Below are 17,890 nucleotides of genomic sequence, written 5' to 3'. Positions count from 1 at the left end.
CATCCTAGCCAGTCACGAAGTATCAAAGTGTCAGCTCTTGGTCTGCTTCAATTATGTGGTAACAAATGTCTCTGTGTATACTCCCCTTCAAATATATTTGTAATGTTTATATGTTGAAACTGGTCATTTCAGGTAGATCAATGGCACAACTCTCTGGATATTTATTGTTCTTTCAAATGAGAAAACATGGATCCAATGCTTCATGGATCGATTTTAGCTGTAGTTTTCCCAGTCACCTTCATGTTAATGCAGTAATATTTGACAGTTAGTCAATTGGACATCTGACAGTTAGTTTGAAGTAAGCCAGTCCAGAGTTTTATCACATTTGTGGTTAAGGTCAGATTATGGTAAGTATGACATGTAGTTGATAGTTTAGCAGATAAATAAGTTGAAACGTTGTTGAATGTTGCATAGCTACTACTGGTTTGTCGACCATACAACACCGAACATCTGACTAAAGTGTTAGCGCTTGGTGCTAACAGCCGTCTGCTCTCTCCCAGCCTGCAGAACGTAGTTCCCCAGCTAGACGGCCCAGTTGAGGGCCAGCCCAACCCCGAGCAGCAGCTGCACGAGCAGGAGAAGCGTATCGAGATCTCCTGCGCCCTGGCTGCCGAGGCCTCGCGCCGCAGCCGCCTGCTGTCTGGTGAGGAAGCCTCCCATCCTGAAGACCACCAGAGGCAAATCGCAACCCCGAGTGTCTGACACCCCAACCTGACCCCTAACCCACTTGCTAACCATGCCCTGACCACCACCACCACCACCCCCCCCCCCCCCCCCCACACACACACACACACACCCCTTTCACCCTCACATTCACTCCTTCTCTAACACATCCTATTGTTGGATCACACCTTAGTCCACCATCATTGCCTGTGGCCCGCTATCATAATCAGTCTTTTGATTCTTCTCCCTGATGTCACTCCCACGACACCCATTCCCAGTGTCTTAGCCTTTCACTGTCTGTCCCTGTCTATGCCACATTGAGTCCTACTACCCCTGTCTGAATCATTACAAGATTTTCTGTACAATCCAGACTCCACCCTCTCTGTTACAGCCTCACCCCCACTCATTGAAGTGTCTCAGTTCCTCTGTCTGTAATCTGGGGGGTTTCGCAAGCATCACTCTCTAGAGGGCCACACACTTTACAATGTAGTGTGACTTCAGAATTGAGGTTGCAGACTCCACTTTTGACAAAATTGTTTCCGATAAACCAGACACACCTGTAAATATTTACATAATGGGTACAATTTCACCCATGCATGTTAATGACAATGTTTGCCTTTCATTTCTCTTTGTCACGAAGGCCCAGCATGGTTCACCATTAAAAGAAACTGCCATAAAATCATATCACTAAATCATGTTTTGACACCAAATATATTTATGCAACCTCTAATCTGAAGTCCATGCACTTATAATATCACATTGTTTCTTATAATGCACAGGTTTACATGTACAAACTCAACCATAATATACACTTATTGCTATTCAAATTGGGTATTATGTTGAATTATATACTCAGGCACATGGCTGTACCTATCAAACTATTAGACAAAACACCTTGGTCATGTTAATAACTCATGTTAGGTCATGTTGGTCCCTCCATAGCTAAACAGTTTGTTCCACAGTGTGAGATTATACAATGTCTTTGACTTTCCACCAAATGATTTAAGATTGTTCATTAGCAGACTGTCACCTAAAATGTCACCTAAAATGTTGGCATGAAATAGACTATACAAACTTTTTTGACAACCAAATTTGAATCCAACCTCAAAATAAGTTAACTCTCAAAAAATCTTTTGAGTATCCCCATATTTCTTCTCTGGATGCTACTTAGACTGATTGCACAAAGTGCCTTACTGTCCATTCGCAACAGTCAAATCAAATGTTGGACCTGAACTGCCTTGTGTTAGCGGATCTTTTGATTTTCTTTTGTTTTTCTTTTGTTTGATCGGTACAATGTGATTTTTGTCTGGCTTGCACACTTAACCTGTCTTAAAGACATATCTGTATACTTTTGTGACATTATATCTGAATATACACTTAAGTAACATGCTACATCTTTTATTCTTTTCGGAGCAGGTATACTTAAACGAGACTTAAAAGAGACCTATGAGTGTCTCTTTTGATCTGGTGTATGTGTATAAATCCAAGCTAAAGCCAAACTCCAAACCTGCATGTTTTTCTTAATGCTAATTTTCCAGGCATGAATCCCAACCTCTCCGTATATCCTTCCTAGCTTGATCCCTTCATTCGGCCCACATCATGTATATATATATATATATATATGTTATTTTTTGCATTCTGTTTCCCCCGTCCCCTCATCATGCCATTCTGTTCCAGCCCCGTGTGGCCCCAGCCCCCCCACCTCCCCCACCAGCCTGGCCCCTCCCCCTTCTGCTGAGTTCTCTGAATCCTCCCACGTCATGAAAGTGTGAGCCCGTGCAGGTGAGTCCCCGTCCTCCCAATGTCCCCTCTGTCCCTTGTCTGTTTGCCTGCTTCCACAAAGCTGACAACTGGCAACCTCCTTTTCATTCCCTGATATGCTTCGATGAGCCTTGTGCCTTGTGAGATGTTGTCTCGCGGTCTAAAAATGGTCACAAAATGATTCATTGGTTTAAAGCTTTTTAAAAGCTTTGTTTTACCCTACATGGGATTCTTTTTTCAAGTTTGGCTTGAAACCCCCCTTAAAGCTGACAATTTTGTGCCTCACATATAACAAATATGCAGTACCAGACAGGTTAAAAAACGACAGCCTTTTCTATAATGCATCCACTGTATCTCACTGTTGAATTTGAAGATGATAAATTTGATTAATTTACATGTTGTATTTAATCTTCTTGATGGCTTTTATGGTGTCGTGGTATTCTATAGGACTGTGCCAGAATATTTCTGCACCTGTTTAATAGTGTTGGGATGATAATTGATTTAATTTATCATAAACATTTATCATGATAATAATTATTCTATTATTATGACACTTTTCTCCAGACTCATGTGTGTGAACCTTATCCTAGAACCTTACCATTAGAAGGATAAGTTAACAACACTAAAATAAAAAAAGAATAAAAATACTGATGAATACTGAATAGCAATATGAATCATATATCATATTTATTCTCATACTTCAATTATTGACCCAATACCAATGCTGGATAAATCAATCGATCAAGCGATCAACAATAAGTTCTCAAGGAATTTGCTTAAAAATCTGTGAACTGCATTATAATGATATAAACTAAAAACAACACTGTTGAACTTGATATTTTTACACCATTTTCACTGACAGAAGAAACATGGACGGTCACATTCACTAACAGAACTACATCAATAGAACATACAGCTGAAACAGTTAACCGACTTATTTACTTATTTTTTTGTTAATGTCCAATCACATGGTCATTGCCAAACTATGCCAAATTAACTATATAATTGATTGAGGTGCAAAACATACCCACTGAAATTCAATCCCAAGCGTTTGATGTTTTTGATGTTTTTCTGACCACAATAAAGACCAGTTGGGCTGTACATGTTGGAACCAAATATAGACCATTTAGCTCACGCATTGTCCATTTTCAAGATAGGAAAACTCAGCCTGTTTCTGTTTCTTCTCTTGGTTTTGCTTCCTCCTTCTCTCCATCTTCTGTCCTTTCTTCCAGCGCAAGCCCTGGCTGCCGTGAAGTTTGATGGTGCATCCTTCTGAAGATGCACAGAGACCCACTGGACAAAGCAACTATATTTTGTCTCCCCCCAAACACTGTAATTCTCTCGATCGACCTTTCACAACAGTTGGAGAGGAAATGTGACAAGATGTTTGGAGAATAGATTACATGTCCCGTAATCATTGTGGACGCAGTCATCTGACAGGAGCGAGGCTACAGGCCACCCACCACCAGAGGGCAGCACTTCAGACCCACTTCCCCTCTATCACTCTTTGCATTGACACGCTTCTGTTGGGGCCTTATAGACATATCAGCAAACCTTGGCAGGAAAACAGCCACACTAATAACCAGTGATGTTATTTTACATTTGAAACATACTGAAACACTTTGGGTTGCAGCAGTATCATATATCAAGCTATAAAACTAGCCAGAGGAGGTCATGTTTACTTGCTCTGCCACTTTGGAAGTGACAAGCTCAGGGTAGAACCTGTGGTCAGACAAGTGAGATGAGAAGGGAGCCGCCCGAATAGAATGCAGTGGTTAGACAGGGATGTCAGACAGGTGGAATTCTGGTATGTGCCACTAGAGGGCTCTCCCAGAGAGATGAAAGTCAGTCGGACCCGGTAGTCAGTGGAGGATGCCCTTCGCCAGAGGAGACAGGACCAGTCCGAAAATGATGGTTTGAGTGGAACACGACACATGTAGCAGTAAGTGACCATTTACTTGGCGAAGCTGTTGTTTCAGTTTCAAGTCCGAAGCTTTGTACAATGCAGTACACCGAGCTCCCTGTACACAGTAGGGTAGAGACATATAGAAAAAATGTGGTCCTATTGATTTCATTTTCCCCCAGTCTGGACATAGACACAATTGCACAGGACTTCCCACAGTACCCAAAACATTACCAGAAGGGCTTCTGTGTCCAATGCTAGCGTAGGTATCCAATCTTTGACCAATTACTCTGGAGACGGAGAGTAGCCGAGGACTGTAGCGGAAAGCTAGACTCACTGTGACTCCTCTGTCCTCGTTCACCCGTCAACATAGGGCTTTCCAGTGGTCAAACATCTCAAACTCAGACAGAATCCCAACGTCCAACCAAATCCCAGCCGTCTGTCGGAAGTTAGCATATCTAATACAATACAAGTACTGATGTAAATATTAACTACACCTTCACATCAAAGCCATGTGGACTACACTTAGTGCTTCAACTGCTAGGACCATACTTTGGTGGTACCTAAATACTAATTGTTTTGGTGAACTATTATTTCAAGAGAATAGAGGTTGAAAAAGCAAAACAACAATAAAGAAGTGACCTTAGAAATGTCTGCTAGTGCAAATATGTGTCTAAGATGGGCCAGCAACTTGAAACGCAGAGATGATAATGATTATTGAAGTAATTATGACTATTATGATGAGGATTAAAGTACATAAGCATGATATGGGGCTGCATTTCACTGAGCCTGAAGCATATATCACTGTGCCATTTCTGGATGGAACTGTGCTTGGGCAAGTCCGTTTTTTGTTGATACATGGATCCTGTTTGTTACGGATATTACTATTGTAACTATTTTTCTATGTCTACAAACACCTTTTGATGTGTCATCAGCCAACAGTAGTTTTGACCATTCGGAAAAGCTGTCTGCTCCTTCCTGTGTCTTTATACCTGATTTGTTTACAAAGACGTTGTCCTTATTTCATCTCTCAGCCTCCATGTCACGTACCGAAGCATTGCCTCATCGCTCCCAAAACAGGCTCTGCATACAAGTTGTTGACCTATCAACCACTGTTGTGTCTCTGTATAGGAAGGTTCCATTTGTTGTGTGGTTCACCACCTGTGTTTTCTAAAGCGAGGTCTAAAAGTGGGTTTTCAGTGCATAGATCTAGTACGCAGGTACACAGAGAGATGTTGTTTTTCTTTCATCTGTCATTTTTCTCAGTATCATATTTACATAATAGAAAAAAATACCTACAGGAAGCTGTGCTGACTGTATCGAAATGTCATATTTGACAGCAAGAAGAGAACATTTGTATGCCACAGTCAGTTTTATTGATCCCACAAAAGATATGCAGGCAGAAGTGACTCGAAGCTATATTTTTTATTCTTTTTGAAGAAGGTTTTAAAAAACACAAAGGTCAAGAAGATGCAGTAAATATTTTTTTAAACATGGGAATTTGACGACAGGTCAGTGAATACAAAAAGAAAAAGAAACTATAGATAGTTTCTCTTTTTTTCATGTACTGGGAAGATATTTTTAATTTATTGATTCTAAGAATTGACTGAACGGCTTTGGTCAGAGACAACCGCGAAAACATATTTTTGAATAATTTGGGGGATAATGATGTGTTGAAAAAAAATGATAAAAAACATTCAAAGTACAGGTTTCCACTATTTGCAGCATATGAGGCCAAGTTGGACAGGGACAAAATGAGTATATTGGTCTGTGTACATATTTATGATCTAGGCTGTATCTGTATAAATAATACATGTTGCTACTTTTGGGAAAACAGAATTTGCTTGAACTATGCAAACATGAATAAACATGATAAATATGCTTGCTTTAGAAATACCCTCATGCAATAAAGTGAATGTATACAAAACATGTGAGTGGTTCATTTGGGGAAGGGGAAGAAGAAGAATATATTTTTTTTTAGATCAGATTCAACTTTATTGTCATTGCACAGAGTACCAGTACTGAGACAACGAAATGCAGTCTATTGCGGTATGGCTGGAATCAACATAGCATTGAAAACAGTGGTTTACAACTCAACTTTACAGAATGAAAGGTCATGGTGTGACATCTTCATACATTAGATAAGGACCACACAATCACAAACAAAATGTATCGAAGTGTTAGCACTAAAACAGCTCATCGAATACTTGCAAGTAGACTCAACTATATCCATATCAACACTTTCTTCAGTGTTCTGGCTGGTCCCCAATAGAAGTATAATTTGATTAGGCCTTTTTCTAATGACATACCGTCCCCCTGTCCTTATTAGTTCAAGTCTGTTATCTGGTTGCACTAATATACTTGAGTTCTGTTATAATAATAATAATACTTTATTTTTATATAGCGCTTTTCTAGATACTCAAAGATGCTTTACATATGGTGAAGACAAACAAAACAAAACAAAAAATAACAAGACAGGATCAAACAAAACAAACAAACAACATTTTAGTAAAAAAAACTGCGGAATGAGTCATGTAGTGGAGGGTAGGGAGCAGGGGTTAGCAGGTGAAGGCAAGTTTGAAGAGGTGAGTTTTGAGGGCTTGTTTGAATGATGATAGGGTGGGAGCCTGACGGATGTGGATGGGGAGGGCGTTCCAGAGGGAGGGTGCAGCAACTGAGAAGGCCCTCTCACCCTAGGTCCGGCGCTTGGTCCTGATGGTCTTCAGAGTTTGCGCCGGCGGACCTGAGGCAACGGGTTGAGGCGTGGAGGGGGAGGAGGTCTGAAAGGTAGGGAGGGGCCAGGTTGGTTAGGGCTTTGTAGATGGTGAGTAATATTTTAAAGTCTATCTTGTATTTGACCGGGAGCCAGTGGAGGTTGCGTAGGACCGGGGTGATGTGTTCATAGCGGCGGGTGGAGGTGAGCAGTCGAGCTGCAGAGTTCTGAACATATTGAAGTTTATTGAGGATTGTGTTGGGAGAGCCATAGAGGATGCTGTTGCAGTAGTCGAGTCTGGAGGTTCTGAGGGCATGGATGAGAATTTCAGTGGTGGCAGAGGACAGGGAGGGCTGGAGGCGTGCAATGTTCCTGAGGTGAAAGAAGGCAGTTTTGGTGATGTGGTTGGCGTGGGGTAGGAAAGAAAGGGTGGGGACGAGGAGGATACAGAGGTTGCGGACCTGGGTGGAGGGGGTGACGATGGAGCCATCAATGTTGAGAGAGAAGGTCTGGGCTGAGCGGGTGAGGGAGTTAGGCCCAATGATGAGTATTTCAGATTTATTGCAGTTGAGTTTGAGGCTCACCCGCTGTTATGACATCCATCGTTTTACATAACCGGCACATATGTTTTTAACTACAAATGACTCATCTTCCTTTTACATGTGATGCACTTTAGCCTAATACAGCTGATGACATGTAGCCAATCTGTAATTTGTCAGAGCTGTCAAGGAGCAGAAAAGCATTGTATGCATAGGCTTCTCATTTAGTTAATGTTCACCGGCAACTGTGATTGGACAGTTCAAAGGTCAATGCTGAAAGGGTGACACATCACACACTGCCTGGAGAGAAAGACAGAACTACGCCGGATGAAGCTGTAGAAAACACCATGTTGGCAATCACAGAGTTTCAGAGTGAGTTCCTTCTTCTTTCCTTTCTTTTTTTGGATTAACCGCAACCCCTCTTCTATGTAAAGTGACTTACAGTACTGGCATGGTGTATTCATTACAGTGTGTGCTCTGCAAAATAAACACACTGCAGTGTTCTGAGCAGCTTTCTCTTACCAGTTGAGCTGTCGGAAAACACATATATTAATGACATATTTATTCATTAAAAATCAATTTGTCATACAATGTAAGATTAAATATGCTCACTTTGCACACTCCTTACTCAAGCAGATCCACCAGAATAGTTTTTACAGCTTGTCTAACGATTGGCTTTTCTGACTTGACTCTCCCAAAGAGATCGGAGTGGGCTTGACAGGCTTCGGGATGTTCTTTCTGCTCTTTGGTGTGCTACTGTACTTTGACTCGGTCCTGCTGGCATTTGGAAATGTGAGTCAGTCTTCTTATCAGAAAGTGTAACATGATCTCTAGAGATTATTAGAAGATATAATTTACTTCGAATGTAATTGCTCAACATTACTTATAAAAGCAGTTATAGGGTCTTTCTGTTGGCATACTTAAAGGTGGAGTCCCTGATTCTAATCCAAATCACTGTCAGTCAAATTAAGTGAATTGTTCCCAACTGTCTGTTCAGTGTGTGTGTGCTCAGAACAATTCCAGCCAATCAACACGTTGCTTCAGGAGCATGTAAAGGGAGGGGTGCAATTTCATTGGCTGTTGAGCTCAGACAGCAACATTCTTTCACCAGATTTGCGGGCTCCACCTCTCAAGCATAATTAATATGGATCAAACATGGATAGAAACAAAAATGAAGACAAGCCTCTCCACACATTGTATGTGAATAACTCTCTGGTCATCTACAGGTGCTGTTTCTGGCTGGCTTGGCCTTCATCATTGGCCTGAGAAGGACAGCGCACTTCTTTTTCCAGAGGCACAAGCTAAAGGCATCTACCTTCTTCCTGGGTGGTGTGGTGCTGGTGCTCATGCGATGGCCAATCATTGGGATGGCAGTGGAGAGTTATGGTTTCGTATTGCTGTTCAAGTAAGTGGGTACAGGCATGGACGTAGAACTCATTTCAAGTGGCCAAAAGCCCTACGATGATGTGCTGGACCAGGCCTGTGCCATAGCCTGTACCTAAATACCTGATAAAAGACAAAGGCACTAACCATGTTCATGGTATGCATTAAAAGGGGCACTGTGGTTTGTAGCAAATCATGTTTTCTATATCCATTACCTCAAGGCAAGTCTGTGTGAATCCTAGGATGTTTGTCTAGTGTTGCCATTTCCCCATCCTCTCTATTGATTAATGTGTTTCACAGGTAGCTGAACACAGTTTTAATGGACAATGGAGGTACACAAGTTAGCTAGCAATGGTACAAATATTTAGGACATAGTATCTAAGACTACATAGGGCTTTCTTTTTTTTGTTTTACAAAACTAAAATGAATTTCTAATGTTCCCAGGTCATTCTTCCCTATGGTGTTTGGATTTTTGGGATCGCTGGTAAATATCCCTTATCTCAGCTCGGTAAGGGAACTGACCGCTTTGGCACTAATGCTCTAGTGTGGTGTGTGTGTAACAGAAGAGATAGTGGATGAAGATGTAATCATTAGGTCCTATTACCTCTGCAGTAAATACACCCACACTCCAAAGCAATCAACCACTGCATTTCTATGGCCATGTTTCAGAATTGTAATCAGTGGGTTCTAGTCAGAAATGGTCTTATCAGAGGTAGTTGTAACCCACTTCAGTTTTTGTAGACATGTAAGATAGGGTCTGCTTATTTCAATTGAACATGCCATAGGTTCATTACACTCTGACTTAGATAACCTACAGGCTGTATTACAATCAACTGTCTCTTATATTGTTTTTTATGAATACTGATCTACTCATTAAGGGGGAAATAATGTATTAAATTAGCCTAATGTTTCTGTTCCTCCAGCAAGCCTTGAGCAACTGAACACTGTCACATAGAGACTGTCAAACTGTCAAATCACTGTGTCACTGTGAGTCGCAATTCTGATTGAATTGTCAAGCAATTTAATCCTTTAACAGATTTGGTATTTATTTCCATATTTCCATAGTTCCTCAGCAGTTTATCTGGAGGCAGTCCATCTATGGTTTGAAAGCACAGAAGAGAAGGAGCAAATGCAGTCATGTTACCTGAGAACCTGAGAATGCTGCAAGTGTTTACTCAGTGTGGAAAAAAACACTGACATGGACATTTCATACACATTTTGTGTATGAATTTTTACATATTATGTATTTATGATGATGGTAAAGTTTTATTTATGATTATTTTGAAGAAAAAAAAAGAATTCATCCAGTTTGTCTTCACATGCAGCTAAATTATTGTTAAGTAAGGTGGTGAAAGTATTGTAGATAAAAAACAAAGTAGCTGCTGGATTTGTGAAATATACTGTATAGTGTACAACTGCATACGCATTATTGTTAAATACTAAATACAAATACAAATAAATAAAAATGGGACTGGTGCAAATTCAAATATTTCTGTTATTGTCTGATCTTAGAACCAAATAGCTCTTAGTAACCTTGTATCCTTCACTGCATTGGTAAATATCATAGCTAATGCTCTGCTAGATGCTAAGCATTTTACTTCTAAATTTGTATTACAGCTTAAAGGTGCAGCATGTGGGATTTAGTGGCATCTAGCAGTGAGGTTGCAGATTGCAACCGAATGAATACGAATGAATGGTGTCTGTCAGGGCCAGTAGCTAGTTCCAAAATTATGTAATCTATGACCAAGTATCAAGTGATGAGGTTACTGTAGACAGATATTTAAAAATTGTATTTACTTATTTAGTTTGGCTATGTTGGCTGACATGAGGTCCAAGCATTTTTGTTTAACATTAACATAAACACTTTTATTCACAATCATTTTTAGCAGCTACAGTATGGGCTGATCTTGGTAACACCACTAGATCTTTTGGGTCCAAATAACAAAGATAAAGTCTAGTTTGGGCGCACAAATGTAAAATTACAAACTTGGTGGCAATTCGATTTCAACTTTGACATGAGGAAATGGTTTACATTCTGGAGTGTATTTTATATGTAATGACAAACTGACCCAGTATGACAAAAATCCCTCTAAAGGCCAGATTCTAAGGCCTTTTATCAAGTCCACTCTGGTTGTTCCAGAAGAGGTGCCTAGCTGGCTAACTTTTCAGACACACTCGATGCATGACTTCTAGCCTGCCTCCTCCGCCTATTGCTCTCAGCTCATAAATTCATGTCCCCCTTTAGACTTTTGTCATGTACTGGACTTTTTCTGCATCTAGTGATCTTGAATTAATAATATATGGTGTGCGATGAGGTGAGCTACTATGATTGGATAAAGCAGGTCACTCCCATGATACTCCATGGTGATCACTGACTGTGGCATGAACATCAGGGTGCTCAGAGCAAAGGCACCCTGGGGTGGGTCGCAGCCTGTTTGAAGTCAGTACAGTCATCCACTTCAGCTTTATTCATGGGTACCAAAGACGTCACTTCCAAAAAGCCTGCTGACATATTTGTGCCCGATTCGACAATGATGTTCTATTTCAAATGCAGCATTCTATTAGTTTATATTAATATGTTCTATTCCAAATGCAGCATTGTACGATAAATGAGTCACATGAGAATGGATTTCCTTTCCAAATTTTCCAACCTTTCGCTTATCATCTGTATCATATGTAGGCACTTTTAAGCCTTCTGCTGTTACATGTCCTATACAATTGTCAAATCTATACTTTATACTATATACGTATATATGGTCCCTTCTAATTGAAGCCAACCATTTATTCCGCCGATCTAAATCCTTTGGGATAGAATACAATTGTAGATCGGGGTTTCTTTGGCGATTGTTGTTACAGCCAACAGCACAACATATCCCGGGCATGTTGAACTTTCTCTATCTTCCTCCATCTTCTCTGGTAGTTGTGGGTTGATCAAACTACATGGTAACATGGTAATAATGAGTGAGATACCATTCAACTATAAACGTGTTTCATATAGGTCTCAACCTCTTTACCATTAATGCTACTAAACTAGAGTTTTATATATAGGGTGGCCAAGGATACTTCAGGGGGTCCATAGGCCATGACCCTAACCTGCCTGGCATCTAAGGAGCATGAATGAATCCTCTGGCTGCTGATTCGAGGTAGAAGTGATAATTCCATTAGTTACTTCACGATACTTCTTAAATGCACTATGAAAAGCCACTGTCTCTATCTCGGAATGCAATTTCTTTCACACACACACACACACACACACACACACACACACACACACACACACACACACACACACACTCTGATCTGGTGGTGGTCCTTGTGAAATTTGACCACTCTGACTCTGTGGGGTGCGGTGGTGATGCAGGGGCTGTGGTTTGTACCTGATCCATGCTGTTTTGCTATGAAAGTGTCACTGTTTCAAAAGCTTCAAAATGTCACTTTCACTGCTGGTCTGCCATAGTTCTATCAGTAGAGACGTTATGCGGGAGGAGACAAATCACTGACGGGAAAAAGAATAAAGAATCAGAGGGGGGAACCTGTAATGCCAAATATGGCAGATGTGTAACTGTAAGTCCTTTCCTGTATTATAACGAGCCAATCACATTGTTGGAAACAGCATAACTGACATTTCACCTGACCTGAACATTCTATTTCCACCCTTACCCTAGATAGAAGTCTGTTTTGTTTGTCTGGAAATGCTGCCCAGAGGTGTTGTCAAGATGGCTGCCGAGTGGCGAGACTTGCCTATGGTGTCAGTTGCTTGCGTGACTTGCAAGCTGTGGAGATATTCTCCTCAATTAAAAAAAAAGGCGCCACAAGATGTCAAAACAAATGCTTCTTTCAACAAGAGGTGAAACGAGATGTCAATCAGCATCAAATTGCCAGTGATTACATTTTAGGGTGGCACCCGGGGTGGCCAATCAGATATCAGGGGTGTCCAGTGCCACCCCAGACACCCCTCTGGCTCCAGAACTTACTAAAAGAAACAGCTTGAGGGCCTACAGCTAGGCATGTGCTGAGCAAAGCTTTTGAAGGCACTTTCATAGCAAAAGTGGTTTGGCACTTTGAAGCATTTGACACCCACCTCTATCGCGACACCTGGCAGTTAATAACATTCGTAGGCCTACTGCGAGTGCCATCACTCCAATACTTCACTGGTTTTAACATTGATTTGTATCAAGTGTATTCTGCTTCATTTGTATTCACCTGTTACAGATATATTTTCTTTGCATTTCATGTTCTGAGATCACCTACAGACCCAGTGTAGGCGTAATACTATTTTCAGTGCACGGTTTGCTCTCTTTATAAAGTCCCAAAACATATGATTGATCACCCAGAAAACCATCAAAATCATGAAATATTCAAGTAGTACACATTGCAAGCCAAATCTGTCTGAGGCAACTACAATTTTTGCCTTTCATTTTTTGCCTCCAAAGACCATACAGATACGACTTGACCTCCCCGCAATTTGTAAATAAAAAAGACCTATCCTAAAAATAGAATCCAATTAACAATTATTGTGGTGGGCCCCAGGAGCTAAACGTGAATACTGGAGCCTATTCAATAATTCTATGGAAGGAATGTCCGCAATCACCAGCCGGAAACCCAAAGAACACAGAGAAAGGAGAGCAATGGGCGGAGGCGGGATGGCAGGGACAAATGTCACATTGGCCCACCTGTGTCCACCCACCCACTGTGGTGATGATGACGCAGGCAACGTTCATATTTAAGACCCATCACCTCACAGAAGGGAGTGACAGTACGAAGGGATTTGCAACCATACATGACCCACCCCATCAGGAATCAAGGTAAGACAATATGACTGTCTTTGACATGAGCTGATAAAATGATACTGGGAACAACAAAAAGTACAGGGATGCTGCAGGGACTACAGGGATGCTGCAGGGATGGGTTTGATCCTTAAAGCCAATTACAACTGACAAGTTGGTGGCTTTTACCATTGTACTTGTTATTTTCACTATATGTAGATCATTAGTGTAGGGCAGTAATGTGGATATGCCATGTCCCTCAAATGTTGAACAGATAATTTGCTTTTGTGCTAGTTTCTTGTTAAAATACCTGGTTATGGTAAATCAAAGTTTAGACATTTAAATTCTTCTGAATCTCAGTAACTCTCAGAGTTAGTGAGGCACACCCAGTGGTCAATCTGTGCGGTGTTAGTAGAGGGTTATTATATAATTTCAATGAAGTAATGTGTAAATAAGAAAATACTTTAGTGAATGAACAAATAAATAACAAGCTAATTGAATTACATTTCTTTAAAGAATGAATTCATTCCACATTAATACTTCATTTATTTATTAAAAACAATTCCTAGGCTTAGACTTTTCTTCTGCACTATAAAAAGGAAAACTGATTGTGAAACTAATGTATGTTTTTCAATGTGGCATTGAGATGATGGTGCAGCAGATAAAGGCAGCCCAGGGATAGCAGATGAGCAGATAGGTATAAAACCACATAATATTTCCATGGGGCAGATGTCAGAGCAGCAGATGTTAGATCTGCTTAGATACGTATATCAGTCATAGAATGCCATGAATACAAATTAATAAATAAACAAATAAAACAGTGTAAAATATAGGACTCAGATAAGATGAGCAAATAGGCAAATAGGCTAATGTTACAAAAATAAATGAGATCTGTCAAGGAAAAGTACCTTTCACTGCCATCAGAACCAAAATCATTTGGTCACAGACATCATTTACACTGAAGAGCAGAAAACATGCAGGTGGTCTCTGGTCTGCTACGCTTAATGCGAGAGTTCTTTTGATGACCTTTTTGATGTAGTGTGTGTGTGTGTGTCTGTCTGTCTCTATGTCTGTCTCCATTGACCTCCACTGTTATTCTATTTGCTGAATTCATCATGGAGTTGTCACTGTGTGTGTGTGTGTGTGTGTGTGTGTGTGTGTGTGTGTGTGTGTGTGTGTGTGTGCGTATGCATGTGTGTGTTTGATTTTTCAGGTAACTTGAGCGTCCACAGCCACACGATGTTGTACATTATCCTGATGTTGATGTTTGCTACCTGCTTTGGACAGTCTTTTCCAGTAGAGGATCTCGGAAGTCCCCTCTACACAAATGGTACTTGTGTGATTCACTCATTCATTACTCATTTGGCTTATAGAAGTAAACACTGGTGACACTTCACTTGATCCCTCTGTCATGAATCTAATCAAACCACTCCAAGAACACACCCTATCATGACTGTTAGCGGCAGATGAGATAGACGTGTCATGTTAAGGTCAAATATCGGGTCTCCAGCAGGCCAAACAGAAACAGGGTTTTTTCTTCTTTCTGTCATAAAAGACAATATGATGTAAATCTTGACTAACCTATAATGACTAGCTAAGGGTGAAACATAAAACCTATAAAATGGGAATCTCACTTCAAATGAACGCAGACCCAAATCCCCAAAGGAGGCATCCAACAGAATTCTCTGTGCCAGTTTCTGGTGTGTAGTATGCTAAAGGAGGGTTTACCCCAAGGATGTTTTGTTCATGATACTTACTCCCGATATCACACAGCTGAAGAGGAGGATATGCTGAGAATACTGCAAGACACCCCAGCAACTCGAGCGGCGGTACCTTCATCCATATTCTCTCCCCGCCTCCCTGTGGAAATGGATAATGACATACCAGAGAGGATGGAGCTGCTCAGGAGGTTATGGTGGCTCTCTAAGGAGGTGGCCATTCCAAAAATTAAGAAAAGACGCAATTTGTCCTCGTACAATCTGAACTCATTTGGCCTACGCTATGGAAAATGAAGACACTGAAGTGGAGCATCCATACAAAATGACAAGATTTCTGTGTAGCTCAAATGTCCCATTACTTGAAAAAAAAGTTTTTGAACTGAAATAAGAGCTACACAGTATATCAAGTTACACACTTCTGTCAGTGTTTGTACAGTAGGTCATTTGTAAGTGTTTGTACAGTAGGTCCTCTGTAGTTTGGATAACATTGTATTGGGTGCTCTCATTTTTGCTTGTTGTTAAATAAATTTACAAATAAATTTGTACGATACATTAGAAAGTTATAGTGTCTGTGTTTGCACTAGTTTTTTTTATGGGGCCCAATTTTTATGTCCAATGCAGTCCAATGCAGACAGTATGGGCGACATGGGCAGCCTCCCAGGGCGGCATCTTGCCAGGCACAGCACGGGGTGCCTGCACAAACAAATTCGGAAGGGTGACATTTGTGTTTCTCTATCGCTTGTTTATACCTTACGTCAATAATATCATCTTACCGTGTAGATCAATTTACCTTGTCGGAGTGGATGCCCTGATTCTAGTTTGTGAGCTAGGCAGGCCTGGGAAGGTGTCCTACTTAGAAGTACAAGATGGGCAGGGGCAGGGGGGTAGGTTGACCTCAGGTCTCCCCATTGGAAATCTGTCACAAATGCTACTAAATACACAAAACCACAATGAATTCATAATACTGAAAATATTTAGTTTCACAGACATATTGTTGCATATATTTTTTTCCTGGTTTGTGCAAAATCGTTAAAAATGATATAAAACCAGTCGAAACAGAGTTTTTGAGGGGGGGGGGTCTTCGCCCAAGGCACCATACAAGATAGAACACCACTGAATATAGTTATGACATAAGCATGCAGTGGTTTCTTCTCCTCTTTGATTGTATCTATGCAAAACCATAGATGTTTCCATTACAGGAAGTTACTTATCTGCAATCTGAGGGAGGTGAGACAACATTTCCTGCCCCTAAATGTTACTTCATCAGCTTTATTATGAGTCAGGCCCAAGGAAATCATTCTAGTTGACTGACAGTTGACAGGCAACTGTAACACATTTTAGCATACTAATAAGGTTAATTTCCATCTTGGCACCAGGAGGTAAGACTTACGCAATCAATATTGTCTAAAGTTATTGAATATGGTCATTGCAGCCAGATCACACTTCTTGAGATACAAAAGGTTGTACTATTTTGCTCAGATCTTTGAATAACCTTGAATAATCTCATTTGATCAGTTCAGAGCTCAACACTAGGCACTGTTTCCATACTTTTGAGTCCTGCCTGTGTAAAATGACATAGGTACTTCCAAGGCCCCCTATGATGTTCAGGTTTTCATGAATTACATAGGAACTCCAAGTAATATTTAGAAGAGTTTAGAAGCACATATGCACTGTATACAATGCACACGTATACTAGTAAGATAAAATAAGAATCAGTATTTTTGTAACCTATTTTTAAGCCTTTTCACACTGTCTCTTTCTTTACTGCCCCCAGAGGTCATAGGAAGGCAGAGACAGGTTTCTAATATTTGACAACGTGACGACAGCAAACTCAGGAGGAGCACCCACAGTCTTTTTTCCCCAGAACATGGATATACCGTATGCTGTTGTAGTTGTTTCTTTGTTTCTTTTGTGCGTTGCTCTTCTCTTGATTATAGTGAAGCTTTGCAAAGGTGAGAACGTTTTCTATCCCATTATTATCCACTTTGGAAATTGCTAATATTACTTTTTACACAGAATTCTAAATGGTAGACATTGATCAACGCATAGGAATGCCTTGCGTACATACTGTATTGTGTAGTCTAAGTGCTGCAATTGCAAATGAACGTGCAAACAATGACCAAAAATCAGAAAGGGGAGTGAAAAAATAATCATAGGACTTCTTTAGGTTCTTCAGTGCTAGGCTTATTTTAATGGAAGAGTTTATAAACCACTGGTTGACGGTGAGGTATAGAAATAGCTGTGTAGTGTGTCTATAGGTTTAGGGTCAGATTCAAACAAATTTAAAAAAGCTTTTTGAGTGTTTGGATTGGGTGGTAGTTATGCTCAAAGTTAACTAGCTAGCTAGATAGATAGATAGATAGATAGATGGATACTTTATTTATCCCTAGGGAAATTTAGGAGTAGCTACTGTTTCATCGGACCACTATAGCTTTACTCTTGTT

At 40.5% G+C, this 17,890-nt stretch overlaps 2 protein-coding genes across 17 annotated transcripts in view; both read left to right on the top strand.

Moving 5' to 3' along the window:
• Positions 1–6,254, top strand: part of plekha6 (pleckstrin homology domain containing, family A member 6) — a 72,271-nt gene extending 66,017 nt beyond the window's left edge. For 15 of the 16 annotated variants that reach the window (XM_031568154.2, XM_031568150.2, XM_031568146.2 and 12 more), the window contains 3 exons: positions 501–643; positions 2,341–2,445; positions 3,657–6,254. In XM_031568154.2, coding sequence (XP_031424014.1) covers positions 501–643; positions 2,341–2,435 — 238 coding nt within the window. In that variant the 3' untranslated portion in view covers positions 2,436–2,445; positions 3,657–6,254. The remainder of the gene's footprint in view (positions 1–500; positions 644–2,340; positions 2,446–3,656) is intronic. The other variant, XM_031568140.2, reaches the window with a different exon arrangement.
• Positions 6,255–7,858: 1,604 nt separating this feature from the next.
• On the top strand, positions 7,859–10,449 carry golt1a (golgi transport 1A). Its single transcript, XM_012822610.3, has 5 exons — positions 7,859–7,951; positions 8,280–8,371; positions 8,806–8,984; positions 9,407–9,470; positions 10,028–10,449. Exons 1-5 carry the CDS (start codon positions 7,927–7,929, stop codon positions 10,067–10,069), a joined length of 402 nt encoding a protein of 133 aa, XP_012678064.1. The 5' UTR covers positions 7,859–7,926; the 3' UTR covers positions 10,070–10,449.
• Positions 10,450–17,890: the final 7,441 nt, after the last annotated feature.

This window comes from Clupea harengus, chromosome 5 (genome assembly GCF_900700415.2).
Source record: "Clupea harengus chromosome 5, Ch_v2.0.2, whole genome shotgun sequence".
In the NCBI taxonomy this organism is placed as follows: domain Eukaryota; kingdom Metazoa; phylum Chordata; class Actinopteri; order Clupeiformes; family Clupeidae; genus Clupea; species Clupea harengus.
This window is presented reverse-complemented; position numbering and strand designations above follow the sequence as displayed.

Coding starts and splice junctions, on each gene's coding strand:
- golt1a (XM_012822610.3), top strand. CDS start 7,927: ATGTTGGCAATCACAGAGTTTCAGA. Junction 7,952..8,279: donor GGCAATCACAGAGTTTCAGA/GTGAGTTCCTTC, acceptor ACTCTCCCAAAG/AGATCGGAGTGGGCTTGACA. Junction 8,985..9,406: donor GGTTTCGTATTGCTGTTCAA/GTAAGTGGGTAC, acceptor TAATGTTCCCAG/GTCATTCTTCCCTATGGTGT.